General features: G+C 44.9%; 1 protein-coding gene across 3 annotated transcripts in view; it reads right to left on the bottom strand.

The window, feature by feature from the left end:
• UBR4 (ubiquitin protein ligase E3 component n-recognin 4) overlaps positions 1-17,188 on the bottom strand; it is a 74,750-nt gene that overhangs the window by 36,190 nt on the left and 21,372 nt on the right. Inside the window, exons 32-60 of one of the 3 annotated variants that reach the window (XM_082069546.1) lie at positions 16,886-17,084; positions 16,491-16,679; positions 16,104-16,167; positions 15,766-15,957; positions 15,097-15,167; positions 14,825-14,972; positions 14,187-14,414; positions 13,794-13,964; positions 13,515-13,697; positions 13,082-13,240; positions 12,397-12,549; positions 11,891-12,118; positions 10,936-11,093; positions 9,790-9,961; positions 9,464-9,665; positions 8,979-9,142; positions 8,540-8,756; positions 7,946-8,162; positions 6,638-6,670; positions 5,434-5,497; positions 4,816-4,950; positions 4,003-4,177; positions 3,634-3,771; positions 3,058-3,179; positions 2,583-2,694; positions 1,946-2,076; positions 1,637-1,814; positions 1,348-1,452; positions 732-863 (exon numbers count right to left, since the gene is read on the bottom strand). In XM_082069546.1, the coding sequence (XP_081925672.1) occupies positions 732-863; positions 1,348-1,452; positions 1,637-1,814; positions 1,946-2,076; positions 2,583-2,694; positions 3,058-3,179; positions 3,634-3,771; positions 4,003-4,177; positions 4,816-4,950; positions 5,434-5,497; positions 6,638-6,670; positions 7,946-8,162; positions 8,540-8,756; positions 8,979-9,142; positions 9,464-9,665; positions 9,790-9,961; positions 10,936-11,093; positions 11,891-12,118; positions 12,397-12,549; positions 13,082-13,240; positions 13,515-13,697; positions 13,794-13,964; positions 14,187-14,414; positions 14,825-14,972; positions 15,097-15,167; positions 15,766-15,957; positions 16,104-16,167; positions 16,491-16,679; positions 16,886-17,084 (4,440 nt within the window). Of the gene's footprint in view, positions 1-731; positions 870-1,347; positions 1,453-1,636; positions 1,815-1,945; positions 2,077-2,582; positions 2,695-3,057; positions 3,180-3,633; positions 3,772-4,002; positions 4,178-4,815; positions 4,951-5,433; positions 5,498-6,637; positions 6,671-7,945; positions 8,163-8,539; positions 8,757-8,978; positions 9,143-9,463; positions 9,666-9,789; positions 9,962-10,935; positions 11,094-11,890; positions 12,119-12,396; positions 12,550-13,081; positions 13,241-13,514; positions 13,698-13,793; positions 13,965-14,186; positions 14,415-14,824; positions 14,973-15,096; positions 15,168-15,765; positions 15,958-16,103; positions 16,168-16,490; positions 16,680-16,885; positions 17,085-17,188 lie in introns of all 3 variants that reach the window. The other 2 variants (XM_082069545.1, XM_082069547.1) reach the window with 2 other exon arrangements.

Consider the following 17,188-nt stretch of genomic DNA (forward strand, 5'->3'; position numbering starts at 1 on the left):
ACGTGGCTCTCGCCTGCTTCACAGCTGAGCTATCCTTTGGAATTACGGTTTTAAGGAGACAGTGGGTTTGGTTATCTTCATAAAGCCACGAGAGAGTCGTTTCTATAGATGCAACTTAACACTCCTCGCGTTCTTTTCTTCGCCAGCCTCGTCTTTGTGGCCCAAAACGAATCAGCTCCACGGCAGTAATTTAAACAGAGTCAGAAGAGGTGTGTTATATACAGTGCAGACAGAATTTTTTAATGAAAGTCTGTGATTAGTTTTACCTGGGTATCAGTCCCAAGCAAAAAACAAAAAAGGGATCAATTAATTCTATTCTATCTATAGTTAATTCTATTCTATCTATAGTTAATTCTATTCTATTCTATTCTATTCTATTCTATTCTATTCTATTCTATTCTATTCTATTCTATTCTATTCTATTCTATTCTATTCTATTCTATTCTATTCTATTCTATTCTACCTATAGAGAATTCTTTCAGTCTTGCTCTAGGCTACTGCATTCTGTCATTACAGGCCAGCAAAAACTACTGCAGACTCCACAATCCTAGAAAGCTACAAAAAGTGAGCAAATATTCAGTGTGTACAGCACTTTGGCAGTAACCATAAAATGGTGTGACCTATTTGGAACTGAGATTTCAGTGATTACCCACCCCCTCTCACTCTTGGTAAAGTTCTACGACAGCAGAAAAATGATGTACAGACAGCGGTGCAGCAAGAGATTCACTCACCGCTGTGCTCCCCGGCCACGGAGTCCACGGCGCTGCCCCCGCTCTCGGAGCCCACGCTCCCGCCGTGGTCTGCGGGCGAAGTGCGAAGGGTTGAGCCGTCCGTCGCAGCTGTGCTGCCTTCATCATCAGACGCTGGAGCTAAGAGAATAAAGAGAGCTGTTACAAGTAAAAACACTGCCTTGATAGGACTTCAAAAGAAGCACATGCTACGAAAGAAAAGCCACGGATATTTGTCTTTTTCACGTCAATTTTCAAGTTCGAATCAAAAGAGAAATTAGAAGTGTCCATCGGTACATTTAAGCCTGCTAAAAGCAGTGGAGGGGAGATACCCAGAGAAGGAAACCTCTTCATCAAATAGACAATTACATAAGTTACTTGAAGAACAATGTCTGGTTGTTTATCAACGCAAAGGAAACAGAGTCTATGATTTATTTTATCTGCTTTAAGAAGAGGAAATAACTTCCTCAGAAGCCTATAAAGAAAGTCCATCAAAGCAGGAAGAGGCCACAAATATGCTACCAAAAATAATAACTGGTTCTTCAAAACAAATAAACAAATTTTAAGTCATTATTTAGGTCAGAATTGAAAAAGCTGATTCCTTGCAGTGAACAGTTACCTGATGCTGTTGTATCTGACAGCGTTCCGGCATCAAGAGAAGATGAGCTGGGTGCTTGGCCAGACAGCCCTAAGCTCTGAAGTCCAAGTGCACTACTGCTGCTCCCTACAAGAAGAAAACACCAAACGATGAGTGTATTTGTATGAGAGAATTACATTAATTAGGGCCTTCTCTATATATTTCTACATTCACTTGGTTGTGGTGACATCAACAACTTCTGCTCTGTTTCCTTCCCAGTTTCCTCATATTCTCTTCACCTTTTTGACTGGCAATATTGCTGACGTCTCACCTTGCTGATCTTGCTGCAGGCTCAGGGCAATAGCCAGTTCCACCATTGTTTCATCATCTGCATCTGGGGGAATATCCAGCATCGGAGGGAAACCCTCTGCTCCGGCCAGAAGAGCCTCCAGGGGAGAAGGGTTCCCATTATTCACATTTTCCGAAGTCTCCAGAACCATAGATTCAGACTACGGAGTTAAAACACAGTGAGAGGTTTCACCAAACCACCACCAAATGCAGCACTACGAACTCAATTCATCATAATTAAATTAAAATCAAGTACCCAACATATTTAAAAGCAGACTCACTCTGGACTTACCACCATCTCGAAGTCCCCGTGATCAACTTCGCTTTGCTCCTGGCTTTCCTGTCGGATGTGCTCGCCGTTTGCTATCCCAGAACTCTGCAGCTTGTCTTCCGCGTCATCATCATCATCGTCATCCTTATCTCCTAAGTTACAAAGAATTCATTCCCAAATATGCTCTTCCTATTTTTAATCTTCATGAATAAGGTAATTAATGCTGGAGAAAAACCTAAGCTGTCTCCAGTTACTAAACAGATTCCAGGACAACAATTCACGTCCATGCTAAAAAAATATCTCTTGGATGGAGATCTGATACCTGAATTTTGGCCTGGACACATTTTTATTATGATTTATAAGGACTTGGAAATAAGCACAGAAATACTAAGACAGTCTGGATTACTACCCTCTAGATAAAATAATCAGATTTCCCTGTCACCAAAAGGGGAATATCCCAGAGAGATCTCCTCTTTGAATCCCAGAATATCAAAAGAAGACGTGATTGTTTATTAAAAACCAAGAGGGGTTAGTGGGCAAGAGAGTGGAAAAGAAGGGAGAAAGAGTAGTTTTAGCCCCATTTAAAAGACTGTTGTTTTTCTTACAAATAAATTAGGTCATGCTCAATTAAAGGCAAAGATGAACAGATCCCACATACCCATAGGAGTGTTGCTCCGAGGGGAGGACGGCAAGGTGACGTGTCTCCGCTTGTTCCTTGGTCTCAGCACTCTGATCAACGCTTGTTTGCAAGAAAAGCTCACTGCAGGATCCTACAGGGTTAATAATTCACCATTAAACTTCTTAAGCTTTGAGTGCTTATTCACAGTATTTGGGAAGACAGCTAAAAATACACTTGGGACTCTGTTGGTCTTGATTCATGTAAAACACATCACTGCCCAATTTCTCAACTCCCTGTTTCGCCGGCAATAAAGCAACACTCATCGTCCCACAGGCATCACATCACAAACGTTACTAAAGTATAAGGAGAGAAATTTCTCCTTCATTCAATTCTGCTGTCTGGTTTTGGCTGCATGTCTCTCTTTTGTATCCGTACTACATATTATCATTCTACCTTTATTTAATTCTTGTGATACTACCAGCGTTATAGGCTGAAGCAGAGCAAGATTCCATACCGGACAAAGTAACATCTGCATGTAGATCTTGGATGCTGTATGGATACAATCCAGCTCACACGTGCAGTATCCATGGATAATATCCACCAACGCATTGACCGTGGCTTCAACGTGAGTGAGACCTAAGGAGGAAGAAGAGTAGGACTGTCATCAATGATCTTCCCATTTCAGCACAGAGGGACGCTGCAGAAAACACATTTATTTAGTCTGTAGACTTCAAGGCACAATATTTGCACCACAAATACATGGAAGTTTCAATCCAAAATGAGGTTACGAACCAGTCTTGGCTGCCTAATGGAATATTGTGCACGCCATATACCAGCACCACCGAATAGCCTCTAACACCACCACCCATTAAGTCAAATGTGAATAAATCAATCACCAGTCCCTTTTTACTAGCACAACACACATACTTTTGATCAAAAGCATTACAGTGGATACACCTTAAAAAGCATTCACTGCATCATTAACACCTTAAGCCTCATTTGGAACAAGTAATTTTCTCTGTTTACAAGCTTAAAATAGGCTCCTTCAAAATACACCAGCTTTACAATAGCAAAAGAAGAGCTAGCGCACCTGGCAAGCAGGCAGGGGCAAGGAAGGCGTTTTTGGGTTTTGATGCGTGTAGCTTCCAGAAGTGGTTGACCAGCTGGGTAATAAACGTGCAGCCATCTCCTTCAGCGTGTTTCTGGGCCTCCTGCCCTTCTTCGTTCTCTGTACAGGTTAAAAACCAGTTGTCAGATACGTGCAGCGGAAAATGTTAACAAGCAGGATAACACCGAGTTTACTTGAAACGGCTTCTGTGGGAGGCTCTGACATCCTCAGTACAAGGACTACCACAGGCCTAAACGTGTCAAATACAATGCCCGTCACACCAAACCAGATACCCCAAGACATGTTCCGTTATCACAAGAGAAATCTGAAGAAAAAGCCAGACTTCTGTACCTGTTTCCAACTGCAGCAGCTTGGATTCCGTATAATGGACCAGATTGTTGGGTCTCATAATAGCAATGGAGCGAGCAGTGATGACCAACCTCTGAAACACTTCAGGATCAAGGTCCTTTCCTTCTTTGGTTGAGGAACTCAAATACTGAATGGCTTTACTTAACAATGCTTGATCCTGCGAAGCAAAAGATAATGTAGAAGAAAAACAAGAAAAACAACAGACAGGAGCACAACAAGGCCATGGAAATACAACCACAGGACAGATCCCGGGGAAATCTGGCACTTGCTGCTTTAACTCTTGGCCAATGTCAACTAATATTAAAAAGTCACTAAGGAATCTGGCTTGAGAATGGATTTGCACATTTTCTTCCCCTCAGGCTTAAATGCGGATGGAAAGAGCAGAGTATTCCATAACCATTCCAGCAGTTAGCACCGGTGTCTGCAGGCACCTGTGCATCCACCGCAGTTACGTCAGTGCACACTCCAACCACCACCTGCCCTAATATTGTCCTATCACCCTAAGCCAGACGCCTGTGGAAACGGAAACCAGAGCTACAGACACAGTTTGCAAACAAATTTCACGCATTTCAAGATCCTGATTCCTCTAGATTAACTCACATTATTTTCCACCACAAAAGAAAGCATTTTAAATAATGAAGCCATGATGAAACGCAGAGCCAGCAAGGCAAGCGGCAGGAACCAAAGGAAAATTAGCCAGCAGGTTTGCACTGCATGGAGGAAGGGCTTTCTAGGGGCGCGTTGTACCTCAACCATAAAGCGGCAGGCGACAGGAGACGTTGAAATCTGTGTTACCTTGTGGTTATGGTACGCTGAGCGGCTGGTGTGCAAACTAGCCAAGAGGCTCTTGGTTTGCTGCTGGACGCTGGCAGGAGCTGGCATGGACAGCAGCATAGTAGCCAGTTCCTGAGCTGCCATCTTATTTTTCTCCTGCTCCAAAGAACAAACACAAAACATTCTTCAGCACATTTACCATTAAGGTGATGCGTTAGTCTGATTTCTCGGCATACCTGCAGCTCCCTCCCCTCTTTACAGGGCGCATGCAATGTTTCTCCCTTCCTTCGACACTGTTTTGATAGCCTCCTCAATGTTTATTTGACATTTAAGGAACATTTCACATATCTACACAAGAAAAGTCATTTTGAGATTTATGGGCTTCTATACCCTGCTGTTTCTGTAAACGAGGTCACTCTACAGCACAAAAATCCCACCAGCAATAAATGCAAATGCCAATTGTCATTCTAAACTAGTTTCAAATGCTTTTGGCTAAGTCAACTTTCAGATCAGCGCTGGGAGCAAAACGGATGCGGCTCTCTCCCGTATCAGGCCCCCAGGGCTGCAGGAGGTGCTGCTGATCTTGCCCCTCCTCCCCCAGCTCTAAAAGCTCCAGAATGTATTCACAAAGTTACTTGCCTTCTCGTTGACTGGTCCTACAGCAAAGCAGCTTTCCAGCGCTTCTAAAGAACTCACTACTAGCCTGGAGGGAGAAAGGAAAGCAGGCTTGAGAACAGCAACCCTTCCCTCTCCTTAGCACTTTGCTTTATGCGGGCTACAGTCACGAGTAGCTCAGAGACAGCTAACGAATGCCAAGTACAAAATCAAAGCATGATAAAACCTGCCACAGGCACCATGCATATCATTTCATTGTGTTACAGACCAGAGTTAAACCTGGCTCACGCTCACAGACAAACTTAGGACTGCTTTAATAATCCACAGCTGAAAGACAGGGGCTTTTCTCTCCCAAAGAGGATAAAACACTTCCTTACGCAGCCTGCAGCAGGGATAACTTGGATTGTCTTGACAGTACCAATTCACCATGCCCACAGACGTACATATGACTGCAGATCAAGGGTTGGTATGACACATGGGAAAAAGCGTAACCGACTTTTCTAAGGGAGCAAGATTCTACTCGCTTGCTATTTTCACACAGGTCGCTCTTTCCAATTTGGAGTTTCAGCACAAAATATTGCAGAGGAGAATTAACTCAGAGCGCTGGGTATGACCCAAGCGAGAGATGCTAAAGTCCAAGCGTTTGACAGCAGGAAGGCAGGCTAGTAAAATGCTTGCCCCGAGGGAAAACCTTATTTGTAACTCGCGGCAAAGTGCCGAATCTCCCCCGAATCTACCACTTCATGCCTCGCGGTAGAACTACCTGAAATGCCATCTGACACAGCAGAAGGAGCAGTGTGAGAATACAGGAAAAAGGAGGGGAGAGAAAGCATTAAGGGGAGAAATAACAGCGTAGGGTTGGATACAAGGGAGAAGAAACAATTGTCTGGTCTGATGGAGATAAATAACATGACATTCCCCCACCCGCAGCCACCCTCCAGAAAGCCAGTAGGGGAAATAAGTGGGATCAAAAGACGCAAGGAGGGAACAAAGTGAAAAGAGGAGCCTGTCAAACAAGCAACAGTTGCACTGTATACAGCAAAAGTCTGCAAACTGCCTCATCTTTACATTTCGCTAAACCATCTGCCATGCAATGACCAGAATGTAAAGAAGCGAATGGCACTTGGAAAACAAACAAACGAAAAAACCCAGTCAACAAAAGCCACATCATGTGTTCTGTGTCTCTGACACACACTCATTCGTGCAGAGAAAAGGATGGCATACTAACCGGTCCAGGGTGGTTAGGGACTCAGTTTCAGAACTTTGGGGGAGCAAAGAAAAAGGAAAAAAAAATAATAATAATGTGTAAAGCTCACAGAAAATCTCCCTAGAACACATTCTAAGCAAAAGGCAAATTAAACAGGGAAATCAGGAAGCTGAAGAGCGCTATATACAGTAAATCTAAGCATGGTTCTTTCTATGTAGGCAGCAGACACTTGCCTAATAGCAAAATAAATGCAGGAGACCCAAGCCACCTAGTGCAAAGAAGCCAAGTGCATCGCTTGAAGCACCACTGAAGGTTAAATTTGAAGAAGAGACACCAAACTTCTGGAGGGAAAACTGCCTCTCGCCTGCCGATAGCTGCTCCTACTCAAGAGGCCCTTTCTAAGGTAACCACGCTGCATTCCGTAACACGTAAGTGAAAAGAAAAAGAATCATCAATTCTGAGCTTTTAGAATATAATCCCATAGCTTTGGCAAAGCAGGCTGCATGTCTGCACAGAGAGGGACACCTTGTGGAGATGTCACAGCAGAGAAAGGGGAAAAAGAGAAATTCAGCAGAACTATTAGACAAAATGTTAAAAGATGGCCAAACGGGTGCTTCAGCGGGACATAACGGCCACTTCATGCCCCAGACCGTTACCTGAGAATGTCACTAATACAGAATTAACCACCATTTACTCACAGTCAAGCAGCGTATCCCTTAAAATGCTCATTTTTTTCTGTTTCCCTCCTATCCTTGTAGCTTGCCAGGCTTTCTACAACCTCAAGATGGGACAGTAAAAAGTTCTCATCTGCTACATACATGCTCAGCTCACCCTTACGGTTTGACTCTCAAAGGGGTTTTGGGTGGAGGGAACTAACACTTTCTCCTTTGTCCTTTTTAAGCCTGAGATCTATGGGCTGTAAGATAAATTGGTGGGAACCACTCGCCTAAAGCGGGTCACACCAACTCCTCCTTAAAACTGAACTTAAACCTCAGAAAGGCCTGAACTTTGTGAGCTCTGGAGAACAAAAAAGGGCCAGCTTGAAATGAGAAAACGTACCACAAAGGCAGAAACCTCTTTTAGCTCTTCGAGACTGCTGGAACAAATGAACTTAACGAAATGAAGCATGCACATGGATCTATCCATCTACCCTATCGCGTAAATCAAGAGCGAGCATAAAGCCCTCGTTTGAGGATAATCACTACATTTTCAGTTGTTCTGTATGGCTGTGAGAACAACTCATTGAGAAAGGCACACAAGCATGCCCAGGTCCATTCTAGAGCAACTGCTCATTTTTGAGAAGAAATGGAAGAGAAACGGCAGAAATACCTCTCCAGGACAGTCCCGCTGGCCGCGGCAGGCGCAGCCGACTCCGTGTCCCCGGTGCCATTCCCTTGGTTCAGGTTTGGGGGACACACGTTGCTCACTGAAGCAGATGGGAAATCCTCGGGGGGCTCATCAGGCCACCCGAACTGTTCTTTGGTTTTGCCATAAATTTTTATGGAATCCACCATCGTGACTCCAGCAGGATCCACAGAAGCCCCAACTGCAGCGATGAGAGAAATTTCTTAAAAACTAACAATTTTTTTTTTCTTTGCAATAAAAACAAGCACAGCTTTGTAAGGTCAGGATAACGACTACACTGCATCGTTAATGTGCACCCACTCTGGCAGCTCCATCTGCTTTTTAAGACCACCTTCCTCCTGTTACCTCAACGCAAAATCATGGAGCACATTCATCCATTGCACCAAAAAACTGGGCCATAAATAAAGTTATTAAACATTCCGGTTTCGCCCCTCGAACTGTTTCTGTAGTCAGGCCAAACAGATTTTGGAGACACTCCCTATTAAAGGTGAAGTGTAGTAGCTTCGACCTACCCCAGAAAAACAGGTAAGTCAAAGCAAACAATGAACAGAGACTTACCAAAAATGGTCAGTTTTTTGTCAGCCTGCAAGGCTTCCTCGCGAGTGAAAGGGAAGTCAAACCAACGAGCCCTGGTCATGTTCAGCTGCATGGTGCGGCCAAAGATCTCCAGGTACGAGGGCGCTCTCTCGATGGCTTGTGTGCCAATCTGGATCCGCATGCCTGTCATCACCATGGTGCTGTTATTGTTGGTCACTTCGATGGTGAAACCACCAGGCTGCAGAAGGCAAATCACAGCTCAGAAAGGTGAAGTCAAAAATTCACCGCTATGCTAAGAATCTGATCTCTGCAAACAGGTGTCTCTACTGTTTATCTAACAGTATCACGGGATTTGTACAGGGTCATTTGAACAACGAAGACTTGTAAAGAAAGGGTAAGCTGTCAATTTGGACATCAACTTCACCCAGAAGCCCAACAGCATCCCCAAAGCCTCATTTACCTTCGTGTTGGCCACATACATGCCAGTGGAATTGAGCCGGTGCTTTATCTGCTGAATGTTGTAAACCTGGAGCAGGTCGTTGCCTCCAAACTCTACATCTGTGAGCTGCTGGTTGTGTTCGAAGAAGTCAATAGGGAAGTTCACTTGGCTGGATGTGCGAGTTGCTAAAAAGGGAAGAGAGATGGTTTTGACCAAATACATTCTAAATAGGCAAAGCTATAGGGAAAAAAAGCTACAGAATGAGCTTGCCTCCTTTGGAAATGCCCATATGAACCAAATAGCTACATATTTTTAGGTAATATTCTGGAATATTATGGGAAATTTCTATGGAAACATTTTAGCCAGACTTAGCCGGTACTAAGCCCTGAGGTGAAGCAGTAATTGCCAAAAGTGAATGTCTTAAGTATCTACACGATGCTGATCAATCTTTGCACCCACGTTTGCCACTGCTCCCTTACACACGATACGTCTGAGGATTTCCTTACTGATAGCAGCTGCCTTGCGCTTGCGAACGGGCTTCATGATGCTGATGACGCTGCTGGGCTGAAGAGAAGGCTGGAGCCAGTAGGACGTATTCTCTACGTTGGCCATGTAGATCCTCAGGCTGCCATCTTCGCACAGAAGGATCATAGTGGTCCTCTGCTGCTCGTTGCAGGCTGTGTGACGGATGGCCACCATGTCCTGAATCTGCAAAGGCGAGCGCTGCAGGTTAAGGAAAGGACCTGGCAAGTGCTGCTCTCTTTGCATTAAAAACGCTGGAGATTTTGCTGATGGAACAAAGGGCCGAAAAATAGAGAAAATGATGACTAACCTTTGCTTTGGCTGGCAAGGTTTTAATCTCCTGGATGAGAAAGGTGTCCGGCTTGACCATCACCACCAGCGGGACACCCGTGGTTTGTTGAACACAGCACACCAGGCCAGGGTGGTTCATCACCTCAGACCACTGGCATAGCGCTGGTGAAGTCTTACTCCCACCATTTGAACTGCAAGAGACGAAGGGCAGAATGACATGAATTTAAGAAGTTCAAATCAGTTAAAGCTTTGTCCTCAGCAGGAATTCAAAGCACTTGCATTAATGAACAGCAAGGAACACTCACCAGTGCCTGGTTTATAGGCAAGAAAGCTGAGAGTCACTTGAGTGATCTCCACCATGGAAACTCGAGGAAAGACACTGACTTAGTAACACGTCATGCCCAAAGCCAAGGGAGTAATTTTAAAATAACTTTGAGCTATCTTTTAATCTGAACAGATGCACAGTTCCGTGTTCCAACGCACCCAGCGGCACTAAGCAAAAGCCAATGTGGGAGAATCTGTGTGACTCCACTTAGTGGAAAAAAAAAAGCTGCAAAAAGGCTAAACCAAACTCAACTGGGACTAAGGAGCTCTTGGAGTCCAACCCTTCTCCAGAGCCAACTCACAACAGTGGCATTGTGTCAGGCCAGTGAAGAGTCTGTGGCCTAAATGCCCAGCTCTGCCTGTCAGAACCGATGACTGATTTTCTTCTTGCCGCATTCATAACATAAGAGCTTGGTTTCCCTCAAGGGAGCCTGAAAATAAGGCTGAATAATGCACAATATGCAAGGTCCACTGCAGTACTGGTGGCGAAAAGAAACAAAGGCTTCCTGCTCCGCAGCCTCCGTGAGGGTGGGTAATCCCATCCGTTCCAGCTGCTGCACCAGGAGCAGCTCCGTACTGTGCAGCAAGACTGCTCTGAAGGCACCTTTCTGCTGGGATATGCACATATGCCCCACTGCCGAAACAGCCGGCTTTGCTTTTAAAATCATTCTGCAATCGGGGCAGAAGCACAATGACAAGTAGCAAGAAATCGTCAGTCAAAAAGGGGATCTTCACCATGAGCTTTGGCCATTCCAAGCTGCGATGTTAAGAATAATCAGTAATATTTATTAATAATAAATAGAAATGAAAACTCCAGGGGAGTCTTCCACCTGAGCCTCACCTCTTTATGTTAATTGGGAACAGCCGCTGCACTTCCAAATTGGCCCGGCTGATGGTGGCTGCAAAGGATTTGCCTTGACAGTAACTGAAGAACAACATCTGCAGCACATGGGAGTAATACACTGACACCCCACCTCCTGCCACCTGGCCATTACTGTCCTGGGGGAGCAGAGAGAAAAAAGTGACATCTCAGATAAACAAACATCCACCAAAACACCCTGTCGGGCTTTTAAATTTCTCCTGATGGAATTATTCCGAGAGCCTCTCCCCTGCCTCCTCCGCGCCAGTGAGGGAACGCAGCCCTAAGTGACAATTTTCTAAGCTCAACTCCTTGGTGAACTCATCCATCAGATACTTCAAAGGCTTTTGCAGGGGATGCTGAGGCTGCAGCCCCGTAGGCTGTTGGTAGAGCCCTCAGCTACCGCATCCGTGTGCGTGAACGCTGTATGAATCTCACATGGAGCACTCCCCATGTTCCCAGCTCATAAAAGAGCTTTCCTGCAGGCCGCCTTCTCATCTATTCCCCTGTTTTGGAGCAGGCTGGGGTAAAAAACACTGAGTAAAATGCAGACAGATTTCAAAAGTCACCTCCAAGACTACAGAGCTGCTGTTGACCAGAAATCAAGGCTCACTCCACCTCTGCTGCCCCAGCAAAGGTTGTTAAACTAATCCTTTTTGGTTAGTGCACCTTTGGAGTGCCCTGCTCTGAGAACAGCACTGCTTGGAAGGCATCATCCTGCTGGGAAATCCTGCTGGGCATGACTTCAGAGCCAGCCACGGAAAACATATTCCATTTTCTAGATGAAAGGATCAGGGGGTTTAATTTTCACTTCGTCCCATTTTCACTGCAAGGATATTTCTCTCTTTAGAGGAATGGCGAGATGATTGAAACTTCTGCCTTCAAATGTCAGACACAAAAGCCGCTGCAGCCCATACTACACGAAAGTCAGCAGTACCTTCAAGTCCTCGTGATTGACTTCAAGCACGTTGGTGACGTAGAACGGTCCGTGCTGGGCGCTGCTCGCCTCTTCCATGAGCTGTGTGTAGATGTAGCCAGCGGAGGACATGATCACGATGATGTTCTTCCCCTCCTCGTTGAAAAGGAAAGTGACGTCCCTGATTTTGGAACTTGGCAGAAGGAAATAGAAAGTTGGGCTCAAGGCATCCACAGAGAGATCGTAGATCTGTGGGAAGCATCAAGGAAATAATTAACTACTGCAACGGAAATCATTGCAAATGGACAAGAGTTGAGACAAGGAATTAGATGTTACACTTCATATTTTTTCTCTTTGAGGTTCTTTGGTTTTGCTGTTTCTTATGGCAACAGTACACAAACACCACAAATTTCCAATTAATTTCTAACTAAGAATATGATAATATTCTTCTGCGTGCACTTCCACAAAGGTCCAGGCTCTAATATACGAAAGAAGACAGATTGTCAACAGCTCATGAGCAAACTCACCTTCACAAAGTCTGCAGTCACTATAGCGAGCTCTGTTTGGGATCCTGGCAGCCACACAGCTTTAATGATGAAATTACCAGTGGCTAATTGGGGATGAAGGACCAAATGATCAGAGACTGATCCAGAGCTGCTGAATGTCAAGACGTGGCAGTCCTGGAGTAATGAGGAAAAACAAAAAAAGTGTCAAATGTTAGAACAAAATGTTGTTTATCAACATTTCAAGCCAAGAACTGAGTTAAAAACCAGCATTCCTCCCAGTGCCAACAGTGATTCATACAGAAAGAATCTAAAATTTCTGCATTATAGATGAATGACATGAGAGTTTGTAAAGAAAACCCCAAACCCAAGCCAAAACCACATAGAGTCCAACTGTTTTCTAGTGAAATAATAGATTTGTGCATTCTGCACTGTGAAAGTTGAATCTAAATTTGGGAGAACATTAAAAAAACAAGTCATCGCTACAAAACCCTCATTTTTACAGACTAATTCTAAGTTTCACATGACTAAACCTTGACTCTGTCTTCAAGTAAAATTGGCCTGAATACACTAAGAACTATTCTGAGGCAAGTGTTCCATGAGCTAGAACTGGTGACAGAGCTTTGGCACCGGCTCCTCAGGCGCAAGAAACACAGCGGGGCTTGGGTCAAGGTTTCAGCTGCCTGGAGGTGGTTTGCGAGGCGCGTACCTTCAGTCCGCACACGGCCAGGTAGTCCTCCTTGCAGGGATTGCCGGTCAGGCTCAGCACCGTGAATGGAACGGGCGCAGATGCCAGGCGAGTTAGGGTCAGTTTTCTTTTGCTGGAATCGGCTTGTTTCAGCAACGCCGAGAGCTGAAGGACTGTAATCTGCAGGACAAAATCAGCTTGGTTACCCAGCTTTACGACTGCGGGGACAAAGGCGTTTCCATTTCAGCTCGATGACGTGCAGTTTTCACTGTTTCTGCTGCAAGAAGTCTCTTCCCTGAAGAACGGGAGGTTTTTCTGAGCTATGCAATACTTTACAGAAGATCCAAACCTCAGAACAGGCAGAACAAATCACATTCTCCTTGTTTCTCAGTGCTCTAAGGCCGTTTCATTTTCCTTTACATTCCAATTTTTGCTACAGAGCCAGAAAACCCACCTTGCCCTTCTCGTGACTGACAGCCAGGTGCTGCCGGCGGCCGTGCGGGGACGACAGGACACACATCGCCACCCGCCTCAGCACGTGAGCGCTGATCAGCTGCCGGATCGTCTGGCCCTGGTCCCCGCTGTAGTTCATACGGACGTTCTCAAAAGCGCCTTCTTGAGAGCCAAGAGTTGGGACCTGAGTCATTAGGAAAAGAAGACAAAAGTCTACCGCTGGAATTTTTATGTTTAAAAGCGATCACACCCACCCGTAATCCAATTGTGAGTGTCGTACCATCAACTGATCCGTCATTTCCACTGACTTGTCCAAGGTGTGCAGCTCATGGAGAGCTTGCTGCGCACGGCTGCTGCTCCCCATGGCTGAGGCTTGCTGGAAGTTGATCTGAATCGCATCCATCAGGAAATTCAGCATCTCCAGCACCAAAGGTGCAAAGGAGAAGTTGGCCTGCAAGAAACAGATGCAGCAAGTGAGGCACATGATGTTCCTGTTGGGATTCCACACAACAGCTCCATGTCAACTGGTTTTTATAGCTTGATACCACTTTCACAATCCCTCTTATCATAAAGAGTATAAAAAAATCAAGCAACTTGGCTGATAACCAACACAGTCCGGCCAAGATCCTCAGCATAACCCATGTGCCTTTTAATAGCCAGCTGATAACGATACCTGGGACTGCAATTCCTCTCGACAGCCCTCAACATTTCTACACAGGCTGCTCTTCTTGGGTTTTTCTTCATCAGGGCCCTTCCCCTCGCTGATGGTGACCTTGGCTTTCTCCGCAGGGGAGGTGCTCGCGTGCCGAATGACGCTCTCGGGCACTCGGGGCTCGCTCTGGAAGGCGGATTCTTTCATGGTAGAGCTCATACCACTGCTGGGAGTTCTCTTCACCAAAGCCTGGAACAACAGAAAAATGCTAAAAGCCCAAACCGAACTCAATTTGACCACTGACGAAATGAATACAGATTGTAATAGCAGCAAGATTAATGTAATTTTGAAGAAACAAAGTGCAATTCTCATAAAATGTGATTTTAAAGAGATATAGTAACAGTATACTGCACACCGCTTTCCACCCAAGTATTAGAAAAACTTTCATATTTAAGATGAAGTTACATTTGCCAGTTCTGTAAAGGGGGGTGGAATCCCAGGAGTCACTAAGGCAGAGATTTGCCAATGCACTTATTTAGTGCAAAAAAAGTAAATTATCACGACGTAACTTACTGCAGAACAGAAACCTCTGCAAAAGAAATCACTCAAGAAATCACTCAAGAAATCCCAGCTGGTATGTTGACATGAAGACGCTTTACCAGGCAACTGCCGTCTTCCTTGGCTCCACAGTCACAGAAGAACGATCCGTATTTGGCATATGAGATCTCATGATCCTTGTGACAAACTTTCGCACAAACTGTGCAAACACCAACCCCATCAACCATCTTGCAAGTGTGACAGTGATACCTGCACAAAACAAGATGAGTTATAAAATACAGGGCGTCAGGAAGGCCCAGAGGCTGCATCTGTTTGCTTCTCAATGGCCAGAAATAATAGGCTGAATCTCAGAACACAAGTCTGAGATACTTACCAGTGTTGATTCATGAATTCTTTCTGTGTGATGGTGAAGGTACAGAGTTTATTACAAAGGGAATCTTCATCCTGTCAAGAAGAAAGTTGTTTTGGAAAGGTGTTATCGCTACGGTAGAGGCACACGGCACAGAACACATTCCTCAGACACAAAATGCACATCTGAAGAATAGCAAGTTATAGCAGCACCTAGCTAAAAGGCGGCAGCTGGAATCAAACCACGTGGTGACATTTTATAGCAACTCAAAGGAGTGAATCAAGAAAAAGAAAACAATAACAAATATATCGGGATGAGAAATTTTAAAGAATGCATTAATAACAGGTTTTTTCCTCCACCCGACAGCACTTAAAAACCTAATAGAAGTTGCTTGTTGATATAAAATCTAGTTATTTCACAAACAAGCCAGTAGGAACAAACCATTACTCCATTTTTTTGTTTTCTAAAAAACCCCAAAAAACTTTCAACTTTTGTTGACAAAGTCAAAAAATGTACATCAGGATGACAGATATCCTATCCCAGATCTGACAACTGGGGTTCTTCACTCGGTCTCACATTAGGAATAAACAACAATAAGAACAAAATCTTAATTTAGAAGTGAGTAATTCTGAGTTGGAAGCTGCAAAATTAATCTACATCTCATTGGCAGCATTAACTGTGACTATTGCCTACCGAATCTTCAGCCTGCGAGTCTTCCTCCTCCACTGCCAGCTCTTCCACCCAGTCTGAATCCACCTCGATAGCCCGTTCCTCTCCATCCACAGAAAGGTGGCTGGGTCCTTGGCCTTGGGTCTGGCTCAGCGCGTTAGTGACATCGGCCAGGTAAGAGACAATATGGCACGTACACTCCAGGATAGTCACATGCTGTAACGTAGAGATGAATGAAAATGAGAGGCAATACTTAGATCCCATAATAACTGCTGCAAGGCAAGAAAATATAACAGCCCCTTGACCAAATTGCTTTAAAACTCCCACATTTTTGCAAGTTAAGCAACAGTCACGTGTCTTACCTTCCCTTGCATGACATTTGCGTTCATTTTTTCTACCACGTTCTTTTGAGACAGGTACTTCTTGCTGTAACATAGAACAGTGGAGATCATTGCAAACTTAATTCTCACCAACAGCTTCAAGCATTCAGTCAGCTTTAGATTAGCAACAGGAAACTTATAAGTGCAGTAATCAAACCATCAAGAGGCGAAGACAATGACAACACGTGGTTGTTTTAAATGGGGGGACACAGATCAGCCTCTCTCAGACACTCTATATTCCAAACAACAAACTGAAAAATAAGTGTGTATCAGTAAACATCAATTTCTGTCCCCAAATTACCAGGAACAAAACAAAAAACAGTCTAAGCAATGCAAATGAACAAAGATTAGCATATGGTTTGCTCTTACCATCTGCCGAGCCAATCGACAGCAGCACCATGAAGCTGGAGGTGTCCTGCACCCTGTCCTGCACTGGCCAAAGTCGCCATCACGACCATCAGCTCAGGAAAGCCCGTGCCGTCACCATTGGCCAACATTTCCGTGGCCATCGGGATCAGGGTGCTCAGCAGAACAGTGCACACGCCTTCTCCGACTTGGCTAATAATCAAAAAGAAGAAAGTTTCAGATGCGGCACAGCACCCGCTGAAACACCGCGAAGCCCCGGAACGCAAGAGCACTGACAAGGCAATGCTGCCATGCCCATCACTTCATTTGAGCTGCCACCAAGAAGCCACCAGCAACTTGCACATCTAGAGAACAAAAGGAACAAACAGCAGACAAAAGAAACAACTGCTGTACTTTACCTGTTTTCCCGAACAATGTAAGTTGTCAAGAGTTGCAGCAGTTGCCTGTTCTCTTGCACGATATCCAGCTGATCTGAATCTTTGGGTGGGGACATGGTCATCCTGGTTAACCAGGCCTGCAGCCGGACAGGCTCCACGCAGGCCAGCTGAGCCAAAGAGCCGCAGAGGCGCAGGAGGCTGGGGTTGGGACTCTTCTCAGCTGGTGGAGAAAACCACTAGTGAGTGCCAGATGCTACAATGAACGTGTTTGGAGATGGTTTTCCATCAAAAGCGTGAAGCTGTCATTCCACTTCCTCTTACAGC

Source organism: Streptopelia decaocto, assembly GCF_964273445.1.
Source record: "Streptopelia decaocto genome assembly, chromosome: 20".
Classification (NCBI taxonomy): Eukaryota; Metazoa; Chordata; class Aves; order Columbiformes; family Columbidae; genus Streptopelia; species Streptopelia decaocto.